Source organism: Acyrthosiphon pisum, chromosome A3 (assembly GCF_005508785.2).
Source record: "Acyrthosiphon pisum isolate AL4f chromosome A3, pea_aphid_22Mar2018_4r6ur, whole genome shotgun sequence".
In the NCBI taxonomy this organism is placed as follows: domain Eukaryota; kingdom Metazoa; phylum Arthropoda; class Insecta; order Hemiptera; family Aphididae; genus Acyrthosiphon; species Acyrthosiphon pisum.
Window position 1 is genome coordinate 34,751,431 of NC_042496.1, and position 24,825 is coordinate 34,776,255.

The 24,825-nt window shown below is 26.2% G+C and overlaps 1 protein-coding gene across 1 annotated transcript in view; it reads left to right on the forward strand.

Moving 5' to 3' along the window:
- The first annotated feature begins 3,271 nt into the window (after positions 1-3,271).
- Positions 3,272-24,825, forward strand: part of LOC100167587 (branched chain aminotransferase 1, cytosolic) — a 38,412-nt gene continuing 16,858 nt past the window's right edge. The window contains exons 1-6 of the mRNA XM_029491764.1: positions 3,272-3,386; positions 5,281-5,448; positions 7,121-7,317; positions 7,453-7,579; positions 8,350-8,486; positions 8,563-8,697. Coding sequence (XP_029347624.1) covers positions 3,326-3,386; positions 5,281-5,448; positions 7,121-7,317; positions 7,453-7,579; positions 8,350-8,486; positions 8,563-8,697 — 825 coding nt within the window. The 5' untranslated portion in view covers positions 3,272-3,325. The remainder of the gene's footprint in view (positions 3,387-5,280; positions 5,449-7,120; positions 7,318-7,452; positions 7,580-8,349; positions 8,487-8,562; positions 8,698-24,825) is intronic.

Genomic DNA, 24,825 nt, shown 5'->3' on the forward strand with positions numbered 1-24,825 from the left:
TCGAGTTTTATCGTTTGTGCTGCAACCCCTAATGAGGTACAATAGATCTATCAACTGGAATAATTATTTCAAGTAAAATAGCACAAAATTGTTTAATTAAACATTTTTTTATTATTATTATTGATATAATTATACCAGTTTATAGTAAACTTTAATAAGCCCTTTAGTTATTTCTTATATTTTTTTAAAGTTAAAAATGTATATTTGAGGATTTAAATTTTCACAATAATCACGATTACGTAAATTATAAAAATCAAACTCCTAAAGTTAAGTTATATGAACCTAAAAACTACGAGATCAAAGGACACCTATGGATGATTTTTACCTATTAACCACAAACATTTTCCAAAAAAAATCTGGGAGCTGTACTCGTTTTATGATCTCTAGACTCTAAAGTCTAGAGCTCCCCTTGTGTGAATGGCTTATAACTTTTTTACAAGCATAAAGCAATAACGATGATACATAAAGTACAAATAAGCACTAACCAAGTCCAAACCAGCGTGACTGATGGCCAATTCGTTATGGGACGTATCGGTATGTCTTTTCGACACCTTTTTAAATTTAAGGATAACACCGGGACTAGTATAGTACTAACTTCGATATAATGATACAGAACATCAGTAGAAAACTACTAAATAATTGAAATTGAAATCATTTAAAAATCCAAAACGTAGTATAAGGGTTGCGTTATGACTCCATATTACCTCTCACTAATTATCCCTTGTAGTCTATTAAGGCTTGTAGCACAAACGATGAAGTTCAAGCACAAACCATCACAAATGAATGCCATCATTTAAATTCAAAAATTCAGATTTGGGGGTGGAGTCATTTCGCTGGCATCCCCACTAAAGATCCAATATAGTTCATTAGGTGTTGCAGCACAAACGATGAAAATCAAGTACAATCCAGCAGAAGCGATGTACAAACCTTTGGTTTAAATCCAAAAATTCGAAAGTGGGGGTGCCAGGGAAATGCACCTTGTAGTTACCAAGACAATGTCAGCCTGGCTCCGCCTCACCACCTCACCCACCCCTAGTCCGTTGAGTGACGTCGGTGAGCGACGAACGTGTGATAACCCAACCAGGTTGTCTCCTATGTTGGCGAAAATCAGTGGATATTTTAACTTATATACTGGACAACATTTCTGTCACCCAGATAAAAATTTTTTCTCCTAGTAGATAATATATTTAATTACTTGGTGACAACGGTTTTTATAAAAATAACGATGTTTGAAATTATTATATAATTGTATTTATTAAATGTTTAATATTGTTATTTATTTAATTATGTATATCATTTCGTTTGATATTTTGAATTTGGAAGAACAAATAATTATTGAGAATGGAAAACCCGTGTGACCATTAATACAAGAAAACAATTTATTCCACGCGACAATGCGACATGTTTCATCTAGTCCTTCCACTAAATATCTACAAATTAATTGTTTTCCATTTTATTTTAATCCTTGTTCCTATAAACTATTCGCTAAATATTTATTTCACTTTGAACCTTTAAACAGTTTAAACTTTCAAGGTTCAACACATACGACGACTTTCGTATTTCGGTAAATATAAAATGACAAGGTAAGTAAATCTAATAGTTTATACTTGGATCTAAACTTAATATAGTTTTTTTCAATAATTATAATATATTACAAATTACAATAATAATGTTTGAAATATATACTTATATATAATACGTATGACGCATTACGTGTTAAGTAGGTATTTACGCATTGTTGTAATATTAATACCGGAAATGTATTTTTGACGGTCAGCAGAAGCTGGCTACAATGTAGGTATAGTATATAGTTACGACGTGATATAAATATTTAATTACGAGTATATATTGCACTTCAGTATATTAAAATAATAAATAAATAACCCAGGACGGGGACATCACCACTTTTGCTCGTAAATAATGTGTAGACATGATAAAAACATTTAGATCAGTATAATGGTCATAATATCGATACACACTATTTATATTCATATTTTGTGGGATGAACACGTAAGATATTCAGACAATTTTTTTTTAAACCATCAGTGTGGAACAAGTAAGGCCAAATCCGGTCCGCCAAGGGGTTTACACTAGCCCGCCAAGCTAATTAGTATTTTGAAAATAATATATTTATTATATTATTTTCGTTTAGTTTTCATTGTTTTTAATTTATTGAATTAATTAGATAAAGTGAATTTATTAGTTTTTTCTTTCGGTGTTATTCGTAACAGCTTATAATAGTAATTTATACCTATATTATACTAATTACTAACACTAACTAATAATAGGAAAACTCGTTTTAAGATATAACAAGTATAATGTATATAAACAAACATTAATTGTTCTAAATAAATCTTATATAGTCTTCAATTTCTCAACCGAACTATTCCTCTAAAAATGTTGGCCCCCTATGCTAAAGCGTATTTCAATTTTGGACCACCGTAAAAAAAAGGTTGGAGACCTCTGTACTATTTGATGTCGAAGGATTATTTGACAAAACTAATTTGAGTCAGTTCAGCGATGAAATACTCGGGCCATATGTGGCAGAAAATCTACCAGCGCCACGTAATATTACAGATTTCACTTGAAAGCTTTACTATTATTTAAAAATAAGTACACCAAATAGGTACTTTGTTTTCCGAAATCGGGCAGATGTATATTTCTATCTTGCCACACAACTTTGAAAACAAACAAGCACTAAACAGTCCAATAACTCTAGGGAAACGATTAATATCCGTATTTAAATATAAGTTGTACAGCACATATTAATCCTAGACCATCAGTTACCGGATTTTTACAAAAAAAAACAACGTTGATACAAGTTGCCAGACGAACAAGCATAAAGAAAATTTCTACGCACAACAAAAGTTCTATGGAGAAGTTTGAAAAAATAATATAATTTTAATTCTTATATCAGATATATACAATGACATTTTCAAAATATTTCGATTGATTTTAAACTATTGCCTACCACGCAGGACATATATATTTATATAGGTAATTAATAATACTAACTATTATAAAACCATTAAATAATGTATATCAATAAAAGCAACTAAATTAAAATAAACTATAAAATTCAAAATGTACATGATAATATTACTTACACGATATTATATTCTTATTATGATTTATATATTATTTACTCATGTGCAATTGTATGCCGTAATGTACAATTTTTTTTTTAATAAATGAACATCACATATGTTCTATTTTTTTTTTTTTTTGTAACATTATTAGTAATTAGTTTCTATCATATTAAGTGAAACAATACCCGAGATATAGTACTCGTATAATAATTTATATTTATTATATAATAATTAAAATGAAAATTATAATAGTGCTTATTTTTTGTATATTTTTTTGTCCTCCATCGACAACACAAGGTATTAATGATTATTTTCAATTATATTATTGTTTACAATATTATTACACTATTATATTATTAAAAAGATACAATATGTTGAGCATGGCAATAAATGCATGGATTTTACAATTATATGTGTTTTTTTGAGCCTGACATACTCTTTTGCGTTTTGAAACAGTAAAAATGCTTCGATCTACATCTTCAATATGTTTTCTGATAGGAAATTGAATCTAGTTAAATATTTGAAAGGGGAGGGGGGACAAAAGTAAAAAATCCCAGTACTCAACTTAAATAAACAATATTTTTTTTATTGTCTATTGACATATTATGAAGTTTAAATTAGATGAAATTAGATTCTGAGAGGAACGAAAAATGTATTGTATTTACAATGATGTGTTTTTTTTCTGTCTGTCATCAACATTTTGGGTAGTAAAAATTCTCTGAATTTCGAGATCAGCATCTTTTCTTATAGAAAAGTGAATCTAGTTAGTAATTTTGAAAGGTCAAAATTCTAAAAAGTTTTAGAAAACGTCAAGAAAAACAAAAAAAAAAGTGAAAAAGTGAAAAAGTTGGACAAGTAGGTACCGCTCTATTGTACAGTGGTTGTCGAACATGTCATTGTGATGGTATTATATTTGAATTCAGTGATAAATCATTGCTACAAAAAACAATTCCGAGTAGAGAAGTTTCATCAGCCTAGCATATTTGTATAAATAATCAAATTGAATAGTTACAAAATTATTTTATAAAAATCTAAAATATTTAATAGCTATAAAAGCGTGACTTTCCGGTGCACTCTTATTCCTTTTTGTTAAAGGTAGAAAAATATGTTAGGAACCCTCTATTAAAATTTGTATGTAAGCTATGAAAAAGAAAACTTTTATGAATTTCTAACTGTAAAATAATTTACAAAATTTGAAAAAATTATCATGGCTATAAATGCTCAAAAAGAGTAAAAATACTTTGAAAATTTTACGGTGTATGAAAATTCCTAATACAAATATTTGGTGAACATTTCAAGAGTCTACGGTTATTCGTTTGGAAATGCAACAAAATATCAGAAATCGATCAATATTTTTAATTTACCGATGAATATAAAATATCGTAAAAATTATAAGTTACACAAGTTACATAAGTTATACAAAAACTCATAAAAAATTAATGATACTTAAAGTAATGTAGTATTTAAGTATACTTTTTTTTTTTATAGGTAAACTTATGTGAATTCTTCTATTAAAATGTTTAATCTTAGGCCTTAGTTATGAAAATAAAATATTTTATGAATTACTAACTGAAAAATAATTTTAAAAATCTTAAAGCTAATTAAATTAACTATTTTGTATACAAGTATGCTGGGCTGACACAACGTCTCCGCTCAGAATCGTTTTTCGTACATAATGATTTATCATTAACTTCAAATATAACACATCCATTACAACGACATGTACAAATACAGTACAACAGAGCGGTATCCACTTATCCACCTTTTCTGTAATTTTAAATATAATTCGTAAGAACTTAAAACGTTTACAAATATAATTATTTTTTACTATATACGCAATGAAATGTTCAAAAAAATTAGATCGATATTAATAAGCATTTCTACCACGCATGATGCATAATTAATTTCATAGCAGCAATGCAATTTAAAATAAAATATACTTATTGATATATAGGTAGGGCTGACAGACCGTCTCCGCTCAGAATTGTTTTTCGTATGCAATTACTTATCATCGAATTCAGATTTAACACATAAATTACAGTGCTCAATTATGAAGTAGGTACACTTGACGCTCACTGTACAGTAGAGATGTTACCAACTTACTCACATTTTGAAAATATAAAAATAATATTATTTTCACTTCATCATAATAATTTGTATTCACTAAATATGTATATAATGTGTTTCTAAGATGGCGCAAAAAATCAGATAATTTGCAATATAGCTGGAAGAGTGTGGAGAAGTACATATGTATTCGATATATGCCAACTGCCAGAACGTTGTGACATTATTGATATAGGTCAATATGTTTTTAGCCGTGATAATGGTATTGATACCCATATAATGGAATCAGATAAAGGTAATTATAAACAACTCCAGTCTTGTAAAGAGTATTTGAGAAAATGTATACATTTATGGTATTTGCAATACTTTTTAAATACTCTTTGAATAAACTATTGAAAAGTATTTTAAATACTGTACTGGACGTATTTGTATTTGAAATTCAAATATCTTTTATGTAAATACTTTAAAAATTCAAAACAATTATTCGTTAGTCGCCACGTGTCACATTTTTTTTATAATAATCATATAATTTTATTTATAATATTTGCTCATTCATAAATGTTGAGGTCATTATTCACATTGTCTCGTTTATGATTATTATAAATATTATACCGACTTCTGAGACCCCTATAGGAACCCAGTACATTTGTTAATCAATTAAAATCAGTTTTGAAAGTTGAATACATATATCTTAAATCAATAATTTCTAACCTAATAAAATAATTAAATTAATTTCTGATTTTGTTAAAAACTGTTTAATTACTAAATAATAAATTATTTCAAAATTATTATAAAACAAGTTTTATTTATTTTCATTTTTTAGTATAAATTTAAGAAGAAGGAACAAAAAGTTCTAATAATACCTAGTAAAATGTGTTAAATATTTCTTAAGCTAATAACAATAATATGTAATATGTTTGTTTGTATGATGGGTGGACATCTTTCAAAAGAGGTTAATGTAATATGATACCAATGTATGGTATGGCAGACCTGTGCCGGAGAGCGTTCTCGACCAGGTTGTCCTGAGGCCAGACCGTGAATTGTTAAATAAATGTGCTAATGTTAAATAAATCCTGAGTGTTGTTTATAGTAGGTACTTGAGTTTATCCACTGCTAACTATTTAAAAAGGAGAAGTCAAAAATAATAGTTAACAAATGTAACATTACACTATTTTAAATTAGTAATTACAAAATTAATTTTTCAAATAAACTTTTATTGAGTAAAATGAAAAAAGTATTTCAAATGCATTTAAATACAAGGCAAGTATTTTTATTTGTTCTTAAATACATTTTCTTTAAAGTATTTTAAATGTATTTTAAAAATGTTCGGAATGGATGTATTTGTATCTGTATTTAAATAAAATTTTAAAAGTATCATTTACAAGACTGTTAAATACACAAACATGTAGCGTAGACCACACTGATTTCTTATTTTTGGTGTTTCCTATATGAAAATATACACAGTCCCCCTACCTCTTTAAATGGGGTAATTTGTTTTAACATTAAGGTGCTGTTCATTAAAAAAAATATATTTTTGAAAACATTTCGTTAGGCCTTTTTTATTTAAGGAAAATTAAAAGCAAACAGAATACTGTTCTAAATTATAGGCGTTAAAATAAATATCAAATATTAACGTACAGATGAATGGATAATACACAACAAAGTTATGATGAACACCTTATAATTTATTTCATGATAACTAAATTCTCAATGATAACAGAGTAAAATAAATTAATAGTAGTTTTAATAAAACACAAAGGCAAAAGAAAAAATTCCAATCACATGTATCAAAAAAATTTAATAAAAAAACAAATTAATGGTGTCATTATTATTTTTAGTGAGTCAACTAATGGTGAACATTTATTATAAATAAGACAATAGTACGAGTTACCTCACTAAAAAATATACTAATATGTTAAATATGTTAAATACTGTATGTTATTATATTAAAATTTTAATGATTAAAGATATAATAAGAAGCTTAGTAGAAGCTAACAAGCCTGTTTACACACGCATTGGATTCGATGGTACCGATGATTGGGGTTCAATATTTAATCCCCCGGATGCAAATGTATTTCAGACGAAAAAATTTGATCCATTAGTCAATTTTTTAAATACATTTAAAGTTAACGGTCTTCTTATTAATTGTGCAAACATATATAATGTGAGTAAAATAGAACATTATCTATAATTTATTATTTTATATTATATATTATAAACAAAAATTCTTATTTTAAAAAAGCAATCTATAACATAATACTGGTGTTTATTTTGCATTATTTTAATATATTTATTTTAGATTGCCACAGATGATGTTGCAAAAAAAGTTAGTGACTTTGTGTGTGAGATTAAAAAAAAAGTTGATAAATTAATAGTTGGTTTAATGTTTTCTGGGTCGTACTATGAAAGTTTTACAGATAATACGTGTAAGTAAAATATAATTTATATACCTACAAGGATAATAAGTTCTTGTTGTTCTTAACGTTTATGTAAATGATTTCTATTAATTTCAATTAACCCTTCATATTTCCAATTAATAAGTGCAAGTATCTATACATAAAATGACTTGTCCTGAGTGATTCATCATCGCCTAGCCAAAACCGCTAAAGCTATGAGTATGAAATTTGGACAGTAGTTTTGTTTTGTGATGTAGACACCCAATAAGAAAGGATTTTTCAAAATTCAACCTCTACAGGGGTTAAAAGGGTTAAAAAAGGTAAAAACGAAAAAAAATCGCCTAGCCGAAACCGCTGAAGCTATGAGTATTAAATTTAATCGGTAGTTTCATTTTATAATGCAAAAAACCCCTAAGAAAAAATTTTTCAAAATTCAACCTTACAGGGTTTGAAAAGGGTAAACATGGAAAAAATTGATAGACTGATTCATTTGCCTTATCACTACCTTCACTGTGTCTCTAATCTAACGCACGTAGATTTCTTACCTGATAATATACTGTTCACATAACCATAAGCGAGACTCACGGGCAACTGTATGCAAGATGGCTAAAAATTAAAATATAATATGATTTTGCTTCGATATGCACAGCGGCCACAGCGAATTACACCTAAAAGGAGTTAATTAATCAAAATTTTTTTCCGGGTAACGCCGGGTTATTTAGCTAGTATAATATATTGTTATTGTAATTTTATACAATTTGTAAATTATTTCTTTATATTCCAATATTATGTTCTTCAAGTATTTGATTTTACAATAACAAATAAAGTGTTGGATCTTTATATCATTGATTGGGCAACATTAAACAGTTGTGAAAAAGATACAGTAAAAACTGGTATCAGTCCAGTTACATCAACTAATCCAAATATTTTAACTATTGTACGTACCTATTCGACTATTCCTAAAAACAGTGTCAATTTAAAAAGAAAATACTATTTAAACATTTTTTTTTCAGGAAAAAGTTACTAGTGGTGTAACTAATTCAAGTATGGATAAATCGAAAATATATGGTATGGTACAAATGGTTCCAAATATTCCATTAAATCTTCTTTCAAAAGACGCTGGGTATTCTATCACAACGTATTCTATAGTATGATTAATATTATTATTTTAATTTAGTAAATATATGTTTTAGAATCAATTTAACATAGAATCGTCGAAGTGTTTACCTACATGATAATCTTGTTTCTATTATGCAAACAAACTATGCCAAGTTTTTCCAATCAGAGCACATAATAAAAGCACTTATTCTGCCCCCATTAGGAATAATGATATGGAGAAATTTATTTAAATGTTACACATTAAAAAATATCAATTCCACATTCACTTTTTAATAGTTTTTACGAATCTAGGAAAAAAATCGCCTGAATAAAAAAACCCCCGGAAAAAAATCCCCAAAGCTATACCTAACTGTTGGTTACAGCTGTCTAAAATAATAATTAATAATAATAAAAAAATATAAAATTTGAATGATAACTATTATAATATTATCTTGATCACACAGCTAGATTACGCAAAAATTAAAAATGATTATGATAATAATGAACAATAGTAAAAATATAAAATATCACATTGCGCATAAAATAAAAATATTATCTGTTTATGTAATAAAAAGTTAATCAGTTCTCTTGCGTATGTTATTACTTATTACTCACAGCTGTCAAAAATTCCCCATGGTTATGTTATCTTCATTTTGTCTTTTGACTAATTCTTTTAGACGGATGTTTACAATTTTATTATATCAATATATTTTGGAGTTTAGTGCCACTCCAGTCCGCTTATTTATAGTATTCTAAATCTACCTATATAGGTACTTTAAAAGTATAACATACAATGTACTACAATAGTTAATTATTTTCTCGTTCACAATTTTATTTTATGTATTTTGAAAAAGTTGATACTCTTCTAGAGAATTTTATATTAAAATAATCACTCAGTATGTAATGTTTTTAATTTTGACAAACTTATATAAGCTGTACATTAACGCAGCAATATAGGTAAAAATAATTGTTTATACTAGTGGCGACTGGCAGCTCGTGCCTTTGTGCAGGTGTGCGTACACCTGCACATAGATTAATATAGATATAATACTAAATGTGTATTTTAATTTTAATTCAATATCTGTTAAGCTGTATTTATTCCATAACACAAAATTCAATTTTATAAACATTTGATATTCACTTAAACATGACAATTAGTATACTCCTAAAATGTAGCCGAGATATGCAATAAATAAACATCAACTAGTGTGCAGGACAGGCCAGTCAGAACACCGTCGGTCCTTGTAAAATACGTTCGAGCCATTGAGTGGTGAGGATTAACAAATAAAAGAGAACTTGGTATGCAAACCTATATAATATAGTTGCTATTTGCAAGGATGTCACCATATTGCCATTCGGCATTATTTTCTTAACTCCACCTGTATATTTTCTATTTTTATTTTTTTTTTCAATCGAAAATTTTTAATTTGTAGTTTACTGATATCTTTTTTTTAAAGAGCTTTTGCAATAACTTTATACCATCTACTTTAAACATCACGAGTCACCACTGTGTGCACCACCAAATAATTTACCCACGAGCGGCCACTGGCTCGTACTATACATTTTAACTGTTTATTTGTAATTACCCATCAAAGTCAATTCAGGGAAATATACAATGTGTATTAAAGTAGTAACTCAATAAGAAATGATTTGATATCAAAGCCAATTTACCAAGAATCATCATAATTTGAACAATTTATAAGCAAATTATAATATAAGATACTGGGTACAAATGTAACAGTTTTCATAAAATTATTTATTTCTGCCAAAATTCAAAAATTTTTGATTCATTTACACTTTCAATTAGTAAAGTAATATTTGTGTATTGAATCATTATTTTCACATGTTGTTGAATAAATATAATTATAAAAAAAAATATGTTACAATTGTACAACCCGATACAGGGTACAATTATAACAGCACTTGGGACAAATGTTACGTTGATGATTTTACTTTTTTATATTATTATAAAACATATAAAATATAACAGTTACATTTAAATAAAATAAAACATAACTTTGGTAAACAGATGACCTTAAATAGTAACATAGTTTTTGACTTTTAAATTGTTAAAACAATTATAGCATAATAACCTTGAATTCAAATAAAATATAACTTTGGTAAGCAGATTATCTCAAATAATAAATAGTTACATAACTTTTTACTTTTAAATAATTAAATATGTATAACATAAAATAATTTCATTTAAATAACATAAAATAAAATAGGTGCAACAGTGTATCACTGAAGGTGTCTGTTACATTTGTACCCCTCCAATATTTTTGTAAATACTTAAGTATTAGAAAAAATACTGACTATTTAGAGGGTTCAGACTAGAACCAAAAAAACTACACTAGTTTTGTTGTATTTTAAAATAACTACAGCCAAACATATAATTAAAAATTTGTACTCAAATAAAAAAGTAAGTGTATGATTTTTATTTACAATCTGTTATCAAAAATATATTTAATTTTTTTTTCAAAAAGTTATCTAGTTATCATAATTTTGATAAGGAAACATCAATTGTTATACAGATGGCCCACTGCTAAATTTTTTTGAAATTTTTATATTGATTACTGAACAACAATTAACCGATTTAAATGAAAATATTATATATTAAAAAAATATATAATGTTTTACTCTATGTAGTAATAACTAGAACTCGAATTTACATGCATTAAAAATCAACTAAATAAGCGCTAAAAAATCTTATAATGTATAAATATAGGTATGCAATAAAATGTTGAAATATGCATGAAAAATAAATATTATAAAAGAATTATTAAAAAAATTGTATTTTTTCAACGTTTAATACTCTTAAAACAGTATATTTAAAATTATGAAATACTTCATTTTTTTCTGAAATAATGTAAATTGTTAATGCGGGTCGTAAACCGACAAATTACAAAAAAACGCTAAAAATGGGATTTTAATTTCTAACACTTTGTCTATCACCATAGAAATTAATAAAAATAAAAATAAAAGTAATGGTTTTAGTTATTTTGTTGTAATTTATAATATTAATTAAACTTACATGCTATAATAAAATATAATACCGTAACTTTTTTTACACATAATTACTCAACTTTTGTATACTTATAGTTAAAAATCTAAAAATGGTATCGTTATTATACAAAGATACATATTACTATCATACTCGATAGATAAATTATTTTAAATTGTAACGATAATTCAGATTTGTTCCATGCAAGTGTATCATTTGGACCATATTAATAAAAAACTTATCATATAATCTTTTACTTAATTTACGGCGATATTTTGTGGCTAACAGGAATTTGACAACCAACACGCACGTTAGTAAATGTGATAATACAGATTGATGAATTTAAAAAACGTGATTGTATCAACGATAAATATTATCACAATCTAACCACTCATAATTATTGATAATTGATATCATTATTATATAAACAATGTAGTCACCCTATACGACTAAATCAATAATTTCGATAAAAATCAATCTCACCTCGCATTATCAAAGTCACCCCAAACTACGGTAACAATATAAAATATCCAGACTGACAAACCGTCTCTGCTCAGAATCGTTTTTCGTGTAGAATGATATGATATCATTGAATTCAAATTTAATACAATCCATTATACAGTGACCAACTTGTAACCTACCTAATGTAAGTACAGCAGAGCGACATCCACTTACCCGCTTTTTTATATTATAAACATTACATTTCTCTAACTTGCTTTCACCACAATAGTAGTTTTTCTTGATATAATATAGTAGGATAATAAAATAAAATTATAGAAATGAGTGAAATTCTCATGAAAATCAATATAATATGTATTGTAAGAGAAATTTAAAAAAAATACACGTTCTAATCTAATTTAAAAAAAAAACTTATACTGTTTCATTGATTATTACTTGGAATTTAGGGGTGAAACATAATAGAGTCAACTCAATGGTTCTAAGAGCTTACGGTTTGCTAAGGGGACGATCGCGTCGAGTTAATATGCTGAATCGACGTGTTTTATCAAAGAAGAGGACTAGGTACTTGAATTCCGCTGATTGCGTTGTCAGACGTCACCGGCCCTATATATAGTCCCTTTTTTGATGCCTTATTCACATTCCACATCCACGGCGAACACATAATTATAATAATGAAACCTTGCGTACGAAACTATGAGTATACATAAAAAACAGTGGCATATTTTTATTGATTCCCCGATATTATATATTATATTCAAATTAAATTCGTAGAGGAAAACTATTTAACAGTTTCAATTTAATTGTCAAATATATTATAGAGGATTTGAAATATTGGACTGTAACTAATTCAAATTATTTTCGATGCACGTTTAAAATAGACATTGTAAAACTTAAAATGGGTAGAACTTGATTCCAGCTATTTAATATTTAGAAATATAATATGATAATTATATGTATACTGATATTATTGATTATTGATAGTACAATAGTACATAGATGTCTGAGTAACTTTGGTCGTCATATTTTGTTTATATATAAAACAAGACATTTATATTAAGAATTGTATTTTAGTTTACGAAAAAATGATTATAGTTGACTCAGGTCATGATAATTTTAAATTATTATAACTTACTAATTACTAGTAGCAAAATAGTAGTCAAATTTGATTTTTATACATCGAAACATGAAGTAATGTATGCTAAAAAAACAATTATTGTTTTGTTGTTTTCACGCTAAATAACATATAAAAACTTTTAGTGGTAATTAGTGTCTATTATTAAAAAACTAGTCAGTAAATTTTAATTTCATTAATAATTAGGGAATCGCAATTAAAGGTATTGGATTGTATAATAGGTAATAAAAAAAACTTAGATAGCAATTATGCATAATATTATAAAAATTATATTCAAAACTATAAAGGAATATGACTAAACCTATCACAAAATATGAATTATGCAGAGTTAAAGTACAATCGATACTACATAGTAAAATTAGTATAACTAATATAGCTATAGTATTATATAACGAACAAAAAGAGTGTAGGTACGGAGAATGACTCTAATAAAACAATAGCTAGATAGAGATAGAGTATAATTAGATAAAATATAGGTACACAAAAGTTCATTCATAAAATGATTCTGAATAAAACCAATTTGTAACCATATATGTTATACTCAAAATGTATTATATATGTTCACTCAATCAATAAGTCGTATATTTTTACATTTAATTTGTTTAGTAATTTATTTTAAAATATTACAGCTCAGCTATTACAATGTGTAAGTAGTTTAATAGTTACCATTTAATATTTATACAAGATTTTATATTGAAAAGGATCCATTCATGAATGCAGACATTAAAGTAGTGTTATGGACGATAGCCTCATTAAGATTTCCTTTAAAGATATATAATACGCAAACTCGATAGAAAATAGATAAGAGATATAGAGGTTTTCAAAAATAATTTAAATATTTAATAGACCACAATCGTAAATAAAGATAGAATTTAGTTGATCCAACAACAAAAAGAGGTCAACGTTTGTCTAAAAAGTAAAAACCGGTAATTTTTTTATGTTTTTATACATAGACAATTAATTTAATTTTACTGATTTCCAAGTTTTATTCAAAACTACACAGTATTTCATTGATAACATTTTTAAGGTACAATATCTATTTAATTTCTGATTAGTTCATAACTTTAATCTTTTTACAAGTCCAAAAAGTGTGAAATAAGTAATATACCCATATTATTGACCAATTTGTATAACCAATAAAGTAATATCACAATACATCTTCCTCACTTCACTCATAATACGAAAAGTATTGGTAGATAATAATAATGTATTGTAATTTGTAGGCTAGGTAATATTGAATTGCCAATTTAACAAAAAATTAATAAATTATAATAAACTTAAGCTAAAATATTATAACGTAATAATAGCTTAAGTTTATAATATCATATTATTACAATTTTAATTTTATTATTAAATTCTTAAAAGTTCCGACATTTCCCGTATGGATACCGTTCACTAATGATCCACGTGATGATTAGTAATTTTGTAGTATATTTTTAGTAAATAACACACTGATAATATAAACATAACTTATCGTTGTAAAGGTAATTATAGGTAATATTTTATGTGTGACGTACAAAGGATAACGTTTACTATACTTGTTAGCCTTTCAACTTTCAAAATAGGTATTGAAATATTGTAAGAAGGGAATAATTATATTAATTTATAAAAAAAGTAACATCATTAGTCAGTAAAGTCACGGTATATCAGTAACTGATTTCATAGGAAACTAATACAAATACCTATTATATATTTCACATACAAAATGACGTATCTATAGTATGTTAGTATATAATATAATTTCTAAGACTACCTACTTTATTTCTATGTGTTCGTATTTCGTATAACTAATATAGACAATCTATTTTCAGGATTACATATTACATTTAGTACATATAATACAGAGTGATTATTGTATTAATCGATACACATTACAGCATTAGTATAAAAAATATTACTTTTTCCAAATTATCTTTTTGGAAAAAATCTTAAGATTACACGCAATTTTATCACTTTATACTGTCTTGATTATTTCTTCACCTATATGTTTATTATTAAACCACTATATTAGATAGGTAACTAACGTTTTTTTATAAGTGTATTCAAGATTGTAAAATTAAAAATATAGATTGGATTTAAAAATTAAAAGTTTCCCTGCCAACATAAGAATAAATAAAATAACTATTGGTATTTAACTTAAATGTTTATAAAATAAAATGCAGTAATATTCGTAATAATATGCGTTCACTGATCACCGTTCTACTGTTATAAATGCATTAGTTATTAGGTACTTATTATTTATTACTAGAGCATGGATTTCAGGATTTGTATATTTTTGATAATATTTTATTTTTAAACAAAAATATTTATGTATTTATTTACCGTATATATGTGTTTTTTATACATTTATATTTTTTTTATACCAAATACAATTTTTAATGTTTAAATCTTAATGTTTTTTTATTGCATATTTGTTGCATATTTGAATGATTTTTAGTCCATGAAAATATGTTAACTTGTCATTACTTATTAGTTCTTACGTAAAATACTTACTTAAATATTATTATTTTTCAATATATTTACGAATTTGCTTGAATTTATTAGCGTGAAATAACATAATATTCTTATTTTTATATTAATTTTACCCACAGTATTCACAGCTTTTCTAAGATCATGGTATCCCATTTACAAAGTGTAACGATAAATCTACTTTGGTACTAAACAATTACTTATTGACTTTACTAAACACAATACTACATTAATTAAATGTTGACATTTATCTAATTACTTCAATCTTATATCGCTAACCTACTACAGTATATGATTGTTTAGATAACATTTGAACTTTGATCATAAAACAATAATGATGATTATATTTCATCATTCAATTTTATTATTCGGTAATACCTACAACTGTAGTAGGATATAATATTATGCCTATTTTCAGTATAGCTCGGTTATTGAAGAAACATTAATATTGCTCTTTTGATGATGAAATGTAAATGTAAATATATTGGCTAGTGATAAACCCTTATTAGTTATTAATAATAATTCGTTTAAATAGTTATATGGTGGAGTTTATTAAAAATGTCTAAGATGTTATAATACAAGAAAATCATAACAATAAAAACCTATATTTTCCTCGATTGCTAAAAACTTATAGTAAATTACTTCTGGATTTTGGATGTATAATCTAGTTTATGAATTTTTTATTACGTATTCATATTTTTATTTAGGTCAATGACTACAAACCAGGAAAATTTATATTTTTAATTATATTAAACAAGTTAGAAGAAATATTCATTATTGCTTGCATAGTATTTAATAATGCAAAAACTTAACAAAAAAAAAAATTGAATAGATACCTATAATACCATGATAGTTTAAAAAAAATAAGCTTTATCTTAACTTCCAAGACTTTATAAAAGTGAAATCACAACACTGATTTCCAGTGTTGCTAATTTAGGAAGTAACAATTAAACAATATTTATTCAACCAGGGTTGATTATATTATATAGGACCACAGGGATCAACAGAAAATATCCTGGTGTGCTGTTTTACGAATTTTATTTCACCACCTAACGTGATTATTTGCCTTTTCTATAAAAATGTAGGTAGCTATATATCATATTTTATGCACCCTGCAATAAGCAAGTAGGATATAAATAAATAATCAATTAAGCAAGCAAGTTATGTCTTAATAGTTAATATACGTTTCAAATATAATATTTAAAGTAAATAATTATCATAAAAAAAAAATGGTCATCTACTAACTGAAAAATACACCAAATGACATGGTATTTGTAATAGATTCATAATGCTGTCAATGATCTTATCATTGTAAAATGATATATTTTGAAATATTAACGGCCCTAATGCTATACATACCTATGTATACCTATCTAGGTATTTATATGAACTGTATAATTTAATATAGCGATACATTTTTTCGCAAGCATGAAATAATGTTTTACAAAACAAATATAAACTATTATTATGTTGTAAAACAATTATATTATTATTAATATAAAATTGAGTAATAAATACATTCGTAATTAACCTTTTGGATTCGGGCGAGTAGTTTTTTGTGCGCAGAATCAGTGTTGAATATTTATTTCATTCAGCGTAAACTATTCGTTTATTTTATTAACCGTAACTACACAAACATATACGCTATAATTATAAATGTATAAAAGTTAAATGTCTGATATGAGATAACAGTGATGTAATATCTCAGTGATATTTATTAGTACCTATCCACGTCATTCATAAGAATATATTAAAACAATTTTTAAAAAACGCATCGATAATATTGAAGGTGTGGAAATGTAGAACTATCCTAATTGATACATTTTTTTATAAAATCGTATTTAATAAATATCATAACTCAATATGACAATATCATAATACAGAAAGTATTTATTTAATGTCTCTACGAATTAAATATTTGTCATTTAAACAATGTGTCAACCACTATTTCTAAAAATACCTTATACATTTTTTTTTATTATTAGCTTATTACAGTAATTCATTTTTCTATTAGTTAAATTTCACTTGGAACAAATTTTCGCTAAAAATATCACATACCTAGTAGATATATTATGACTAGCAGTGTCGGCCTGGCACACCAAAGGCCCATGGATCAGTTTTTTGGGGCCACATAATGAATGGCCTTGGGCCCAGTAAAGAAAAATTACGTACGGTCAAATATTTTAATAATACTTTGCAGAGTCCCTAGCCCTTATAATCTATATAGACCAGGAACACGAAAAGCAAATAAAAATTTAAGAGACCCTAAAAAAAAATGGGTGATTACGGCTGCTTTCGCGACCCAGCGACTATGAACATCACGACACTGATAAGTGATAACTAGTGTCTTCCAGAATTCGACCAGTATTCGACCAGAAAAAACATTTTAATTATTGTAAAATCAACACTAAAATAGGTTAGTAAATTAAATTGTATTGCATTCTTTAGCACATATTAACTGTGCGTTCGGTATCGGTGTTTGTGTTTTTTTTTCCTTTTATTCGTATGAAAACTTCGCGGAAAAAACTATTATTTTCTTTATTATATATGAATTGGATAGGTTACTGCTTTTTATAATTCGACTTACCTGAGTTCACCTGGGAAAAATTCTTTTACTGCTGTATGCCTGTGCCCCAGGGCCGTCCTTAGAGATGGTGAGCCGGGCCCAGGCCCTTGGCCTCGCGCTTTTTGCTTACATTTGGAGGCCTCGCGTTTGAAAAAAGTGATAAAATTAGTTTAAAGATTGGTTTTCGCGCTGGGCCTCGCAAATCCTAAGGACGGCCCTGCTGTGCCCTGTATTCCTATTTTCGTTTTTTACCTGCCGTAACTGTAACATTTACAGTATAGGTATTTAGGTATACAAATTATTTTGTGAAACTCTACGTAACAATCTTTTTTCAATGATATATATATTTTTCTCCTACTAATGTATACAGGTGGAGTTAATATTCAGAAAAAAGAGTACTTGCGTATTAATATATGAATACAATTATTATTATAATATAGGTAGGTCCCTGTTATATTATCATCTTGCCCGTGTTCGCTGTATCATTAGCTTATAATACGTCTAAATAATTAGAAAATATCGTGCTAAATAAAAAATAATAATACATAATAGTGTATAAATGGTCACAAAAAGAATTTTATCGTTTCATGTCGATATCCGATAAATAGTTTTCTAATTTAATTTGAACTGTTTTAATTTATTAAACTATTTAACTATTATAATATACCTAGTATTATTATCTAATTGTCATAAACATATTTTTCGTGTTATATGAACTTGAAAAAGAGCTATGACGTTAATGGATACATGTTTTTCTATATGCTCGTCAATGAACTATATTGTTTGTAATTTTTAATATATTTAATTTTAAAAACATTTATGAATAATAAAATGTAAATGCGTAAGTAGGTAACAATGATGACGTTTGTTTCTAATTGCTAAGGAACGAAACTATTACTGTTTACTAGTTCAATGAATACATTTATTTTGTTCACAAACCTATTAATTAAAATGCCAAATTGTTGGAGCAAAAAATTATCTTATCAAATAAATTTAAATAAAGCTAAACCAAACAACTCGTCATAATCTAGTATAGTAGTCTTTACTATCTAGTATTTTATGTTACACTTACGCAAAATAGATTGGTTGTTCCTACACAAAAATTATTATCAACGAAAATGTAATTTTTTTTAAATACCGTGACATTATTATTTCCATATTGGAATGCAGTAAAAACAACTTATGTGAGGAGAAATAATTTGTTTGACCAATTAGGTATACGATTTTATTTTATTTTTTCGATTTAATTTAACATTTTGGTAGATATTGTTATAAATCACATAATATAATATCTTACATGCATATTCAATTTAGATATTTTCCCAAAATGTTTGAGTGTACCTCGGCATTCAATAGGTCACATAACATGATGGATGTGTTAAACTTTAATGCAATGATAAATAATTGCAAACAAAAAACTTTTCTAAAAGGAGACTATAAAGTTACTAAGTTGGTCTCTATTTCTATGAGAATAATTTATAAAATATATTTTATTTATATTTCTATTGATAATTTATTTTTCTCTAATTCTATTAGCCGTACGTAATGTTTAAAAATTTTTTTACTAAAATCTCGCACTGCGTAGACGAACACACGAGTGTGGCTTGTACAGGGCTATGGCCACACCTGAAGTTTTTTTTTGGTACAAAAAAATTGGCCAAAAAATAGTATTCTCTTAAGTTTTTTTTCAGTTCTTCACTTAACTGCTGGAATTTGGAAGTATTATCACATTAAAATATATTTCAATTTTCTATTAGAGTATTTTTTTTTTTTTTTTGAATTTTAACATTGTGAATGGGTGGATGGTTAAAAAAATTGTAGCCACGTCTGCTGCATAAGCCCACGCGTGCCTATGTCTCGCACAGACGCACATATACTATTACTATAAATAATAAATATCATTGTTATTAACTTATAAATCAATACTGACGTACCGAAGAACCGCGGTGTGAATAGTTTCATGGTATAATAATAGCTATTAGTCTAAATAATTTGAAAATTGCATTGTGTATGAAATATGATAATAGTAATAATGGAATGTATCAAGTTTCTATGATTAATATTTTTAAATTATAACAAAAATAGTTTGATATTTATTATGTTTTAATATCTAATGTCGTCAAAATGTGTACTCCAATCGCACATATAAAATGTATATGACTTGTTAAACGTTTCTTTTAATTCAAGTAAAAAAACTTATGTGGAATTTCTAAATATATAATTCAAGCTTTAGATATTAAAACTAAAAATGTTCTGAATTTCTTTAACTACAATACAACTTTTATTATACATGAATCAATAAATAACTTTTAAAAATTCTATAAATAGCACAATTTGAAACAAAATATTTTAATTTTTCCATGTCTAGAAATATGCCCTATTGTTTCCACCGATTTTTATTAGTTTGTACACTTGTAAAGAGAAATACTGTTAAAACTGCGAATTTCTTAACTTTTAAACACCACAAAAAAAATGTGTCCAATTTGCTTTCAGAAGCTACTCTCAAATATAAATTTTAAAGCATTTTTACTACTGATCCAAAAGATGATGACAGACCGAAAAATATAACAATTGTTAAACCAATACATTCATAGCTCCGATTTTAATTTAAAACTATTCAATTATTTTTACTATAGGTAGGTACTTAATAATTAATTAATGCGCATTTATTTTATTTTTATATGTCCATGAACTTTAATGATTTTTTTTACTGTAATGCGTGTGATGAAAATACTAATGCGTTTTAATTATTTTAAATATTGTATTTACTCTTATAAAATATATAAAAAAACCAAAGTGTCCATGAACTCGTTTTTAGGAATTTACGTCTTAATTTTATCATACCTTTATCGATTATAAATCTTAATTCGTACATAAAAAAATTAAAACAGATCATACTTGCAATCTATCAACGTTTATTTAAGAAAATGTAAAACTGAATTTTTATATTTTTATATTTACCTAACTATAAGAAATAACTCAAAAAACTTTAAACATTGATAATTTACACCAATGTTATACCTATTACACCTATTACACCTACTTAATGAATGTGCTTTTCAAAAAACAAAGATTCATTTTATAATTTATAATTGAATACTTAATATTTGTATTTTGTATACATATTTAACATTTGCATATATTCAACAAAAATAAATAATTTTAACAGAATAAATAACATTATAGAATAAAACATTAAAGAATAATAATATATATGACCAAAAGAACTTTTGCGTTATCATGGCTGTTTTATTTATTTAAATATGCCTATGTATAATAAATTAAAGAAAAACTATGTAGGTAAGTTGATCTGCCTTAGCCTTTGATACCTTTTGACTTCAAATATGCCCTATGAAAAAATTTATACCAACGTATATTTGATATATTTTTTAATTAGTATAAGTAAAACTTTTGAGAAACCTTGCGTTAAATTGTCAAATTTCTTAACTCAGAAAACAATTTTTATCCACTTAAAACAAAAATCGGAAAACTTGCTCTGCTGCATAGTAGGTGATGAGTGTAACTCGTCATTAAATATGTCACTGTAAAAGATGTGTTTCATGTGTTACAAATTTATTTTTGTAATAATTACATAGGTACCCTCGAAAAAATGTTTTTGAACGGCTTATATTTCTTAGGATGTTTATTTATGGTGCTATGCCTATTAGTAAATTGATTTTCTATTAGTAATACGATGGGTTAAACTAATTTTTGCCAAAAGCCAATATTATTATAATATTAATAGGTAGAACGGTATAATTTGGTTTATGGTTTAAATAGCTTAAAATTAATCTAAATATTTTGATAATTTCATTATGTAAATTTAATAATAATAAACATAGTGGCATTGTGGTAAAAAGCATCAAGTCCTAATAAAATTATTAAAATTATTATTTTCCATTTAAATATCCAATTTTTTCGAAGTTTTAACTTGAAATGTCTACAAAAAAAATTAAGCATAGTTTGAATTTTTGATATTTTTTAGTTTCTGTAAGAACAAATTATTATAAAACTTGTATTAAATTTCTCTTTGCTAATTGAAAATTTTTGAAATTTTCAACTACAAAATAACTTGCAATATCTTATAATTTTAACGTGATTTAAATTCAAACGCATAAATATAAATAGATTAAATAGTTATTTTTTTCATTTGAATCAGTTCTAATTTAATAGTTTATATTTTTATTTATATACTTTTTATGTATTTATACCTATATACAAAAATAATGTCACCTATTGCCTATTGCTATTCTAAGCATGCGCTGTAACTTGTAAGAGACGTGGGACAAATTTAACTTGGAACAAAAATCTATTCGGAACATAAAACTACTGATAGTAATGGAGTACCTAATCAGAAAATATATTTATGATGCCGTGTAAGAAATTTCTAGTAAAAATTATGCAAGATGATTATACCAATTGCCAATTGGTATTTAAAATCTTTCATTATATTTAATCGTTAAATGCACTCAGAAAAAAATACCATTTTATTGATTTACTATTTTATTGTTCCCTTAACGTTGATGACGACTTTTTTCATTTTAAAGATAACATTATCACTTAAAAAATATTTTATTTAATTTAACATGCGTGCAATTCTTTTAGACTTATTGTTGTAAATCAGCCATATGACGTATACAAAATAGGCCACCGCGTGGTTAACTAGAACAATATGACGTCAAAATAATATTTCACATATAGGCACCTCATTCACGGCTAATTGAATAATATTTATTTTCATCGGATATCTTCTAAATTGTTTAATAATTTTTAGTACACCTATTAAATAAACATAATTAACATTATTTTAATATTTTATTGTATATTATAGTATTTAAAAATACTTAAGCAATAAAACCTCATTATTACGGGCACACTAGGATAATCAAAATGAAAAATCTGTTATGTACAGTTATTAGGTACAGTATATATAGTATAGTATAGTATATTAGTATAGTATAGTATAGTATAGTATTGTATAAGCAATGATTTAACTGCATAATAATATTCGTAAAAATATAGAATAAAAATGATAAATATGCACACAAAATTATCAGTTGATGACTGACTGTTAACTTAAAGTCAGACTTCAGCCGAAATATACCAAAGTGCTGAGCAATGAACATAGATCAATTTGAGAGTTCAAAATATATTTGTTATGTCTATTGATGAAATATAAAATAAAGAAAATTATGCCTAAAAAAATATTGTAAAACACCGTATTTAAGTCTAATAGACTAAAATATAACATAATTAATATTTGATTAAAATTAAAATTAAACCATATCGTTGAGTAAAAACCCCCACATAAATCTAGTTTAAAGAAAAACTAACACTATATTGTATTATGTTTAGAATGAAATAAGTATTATTTATTAATTATTGGTGTTTGTAATAATTTATTTAATTGTTGTAACGGATTCACGCTGATTTCACCAAACTTATTTAAATATTAAATACGAATATTCACGTATAGAATCATGGTTATTGAATTATGAGAGGTTGTACTGTTGTAGCATATATTATATAGGTAGGTACCCATTCTGGCGTTTTCCATCAAATGTTTTATGATATAAACAAAAATGTCAACGTAAATCGAGCCAATAATAATCAATAAGTATATATTATATGGTACACGTAAAATTGATATCTGTGATATCCCGTTACGCAGCCATTTTATATCCGATGATAACAATCCGAGCATATATGCAATAACCATTAACCAGTGAATAACCTGTATATTTCAACCATGAATAGAATGTATTATAGAAAGTAGGCCCCTTGTAGGCCGTAGACGATGATTATGATAATCGTGATGCCGTGTCAACTATTACTAACGCCCTGAGGCAACTATATTTCGTGCCTCTGCTCACCTAATCAATAATATATTAATATGAAGTTTGTTAACATTAATTCTTTAAATACATTTGAACGTCAGACAAAGCTACCCGCTATGCTCTTGAACAACTTCATCAGGACAACACGAACCCCTATTTATATACCTAATTAATTTATATTATCAATCATAAGTAAGTACAAATGTACAATGAATATATTTCAAAATTAATCAAAATATCAGATCCCCAACAAAAACATAACCGTGAAAAAATGCCTGGATCCACCTACCCTAAATTGAGGTTAGCCTATCTTAGTAAGTTTTTTTTTTTGTGGATTTATAAGATATTTTTAGATATGATATAACTGTACTAAGTATTCTCTTACCCCTGAAATATTCTCATATATGCAAAAACTCCCATCAAACGACCAAACGGCTTACAACATACAACGGCACTCAATGATCAATACACATTATGTAAAAACCTAAAAATCCAAACTCTAGGCCACTGATTAAGTATTAAGTAGGTACATATATTATAGTATCTAAATTATTGTAAGAATATTGTCCTGGAGCTGTTAATACAATTACTGTGGTATGGTATTCTAATTTGTCGATATCACAAATACAAAGATAGTTCTTATTGTTTAATGTTAATGTATTTTTTGAGTTTTTTAAAACTTGAATAACTCTTTTGTTAGTTCTGATATCA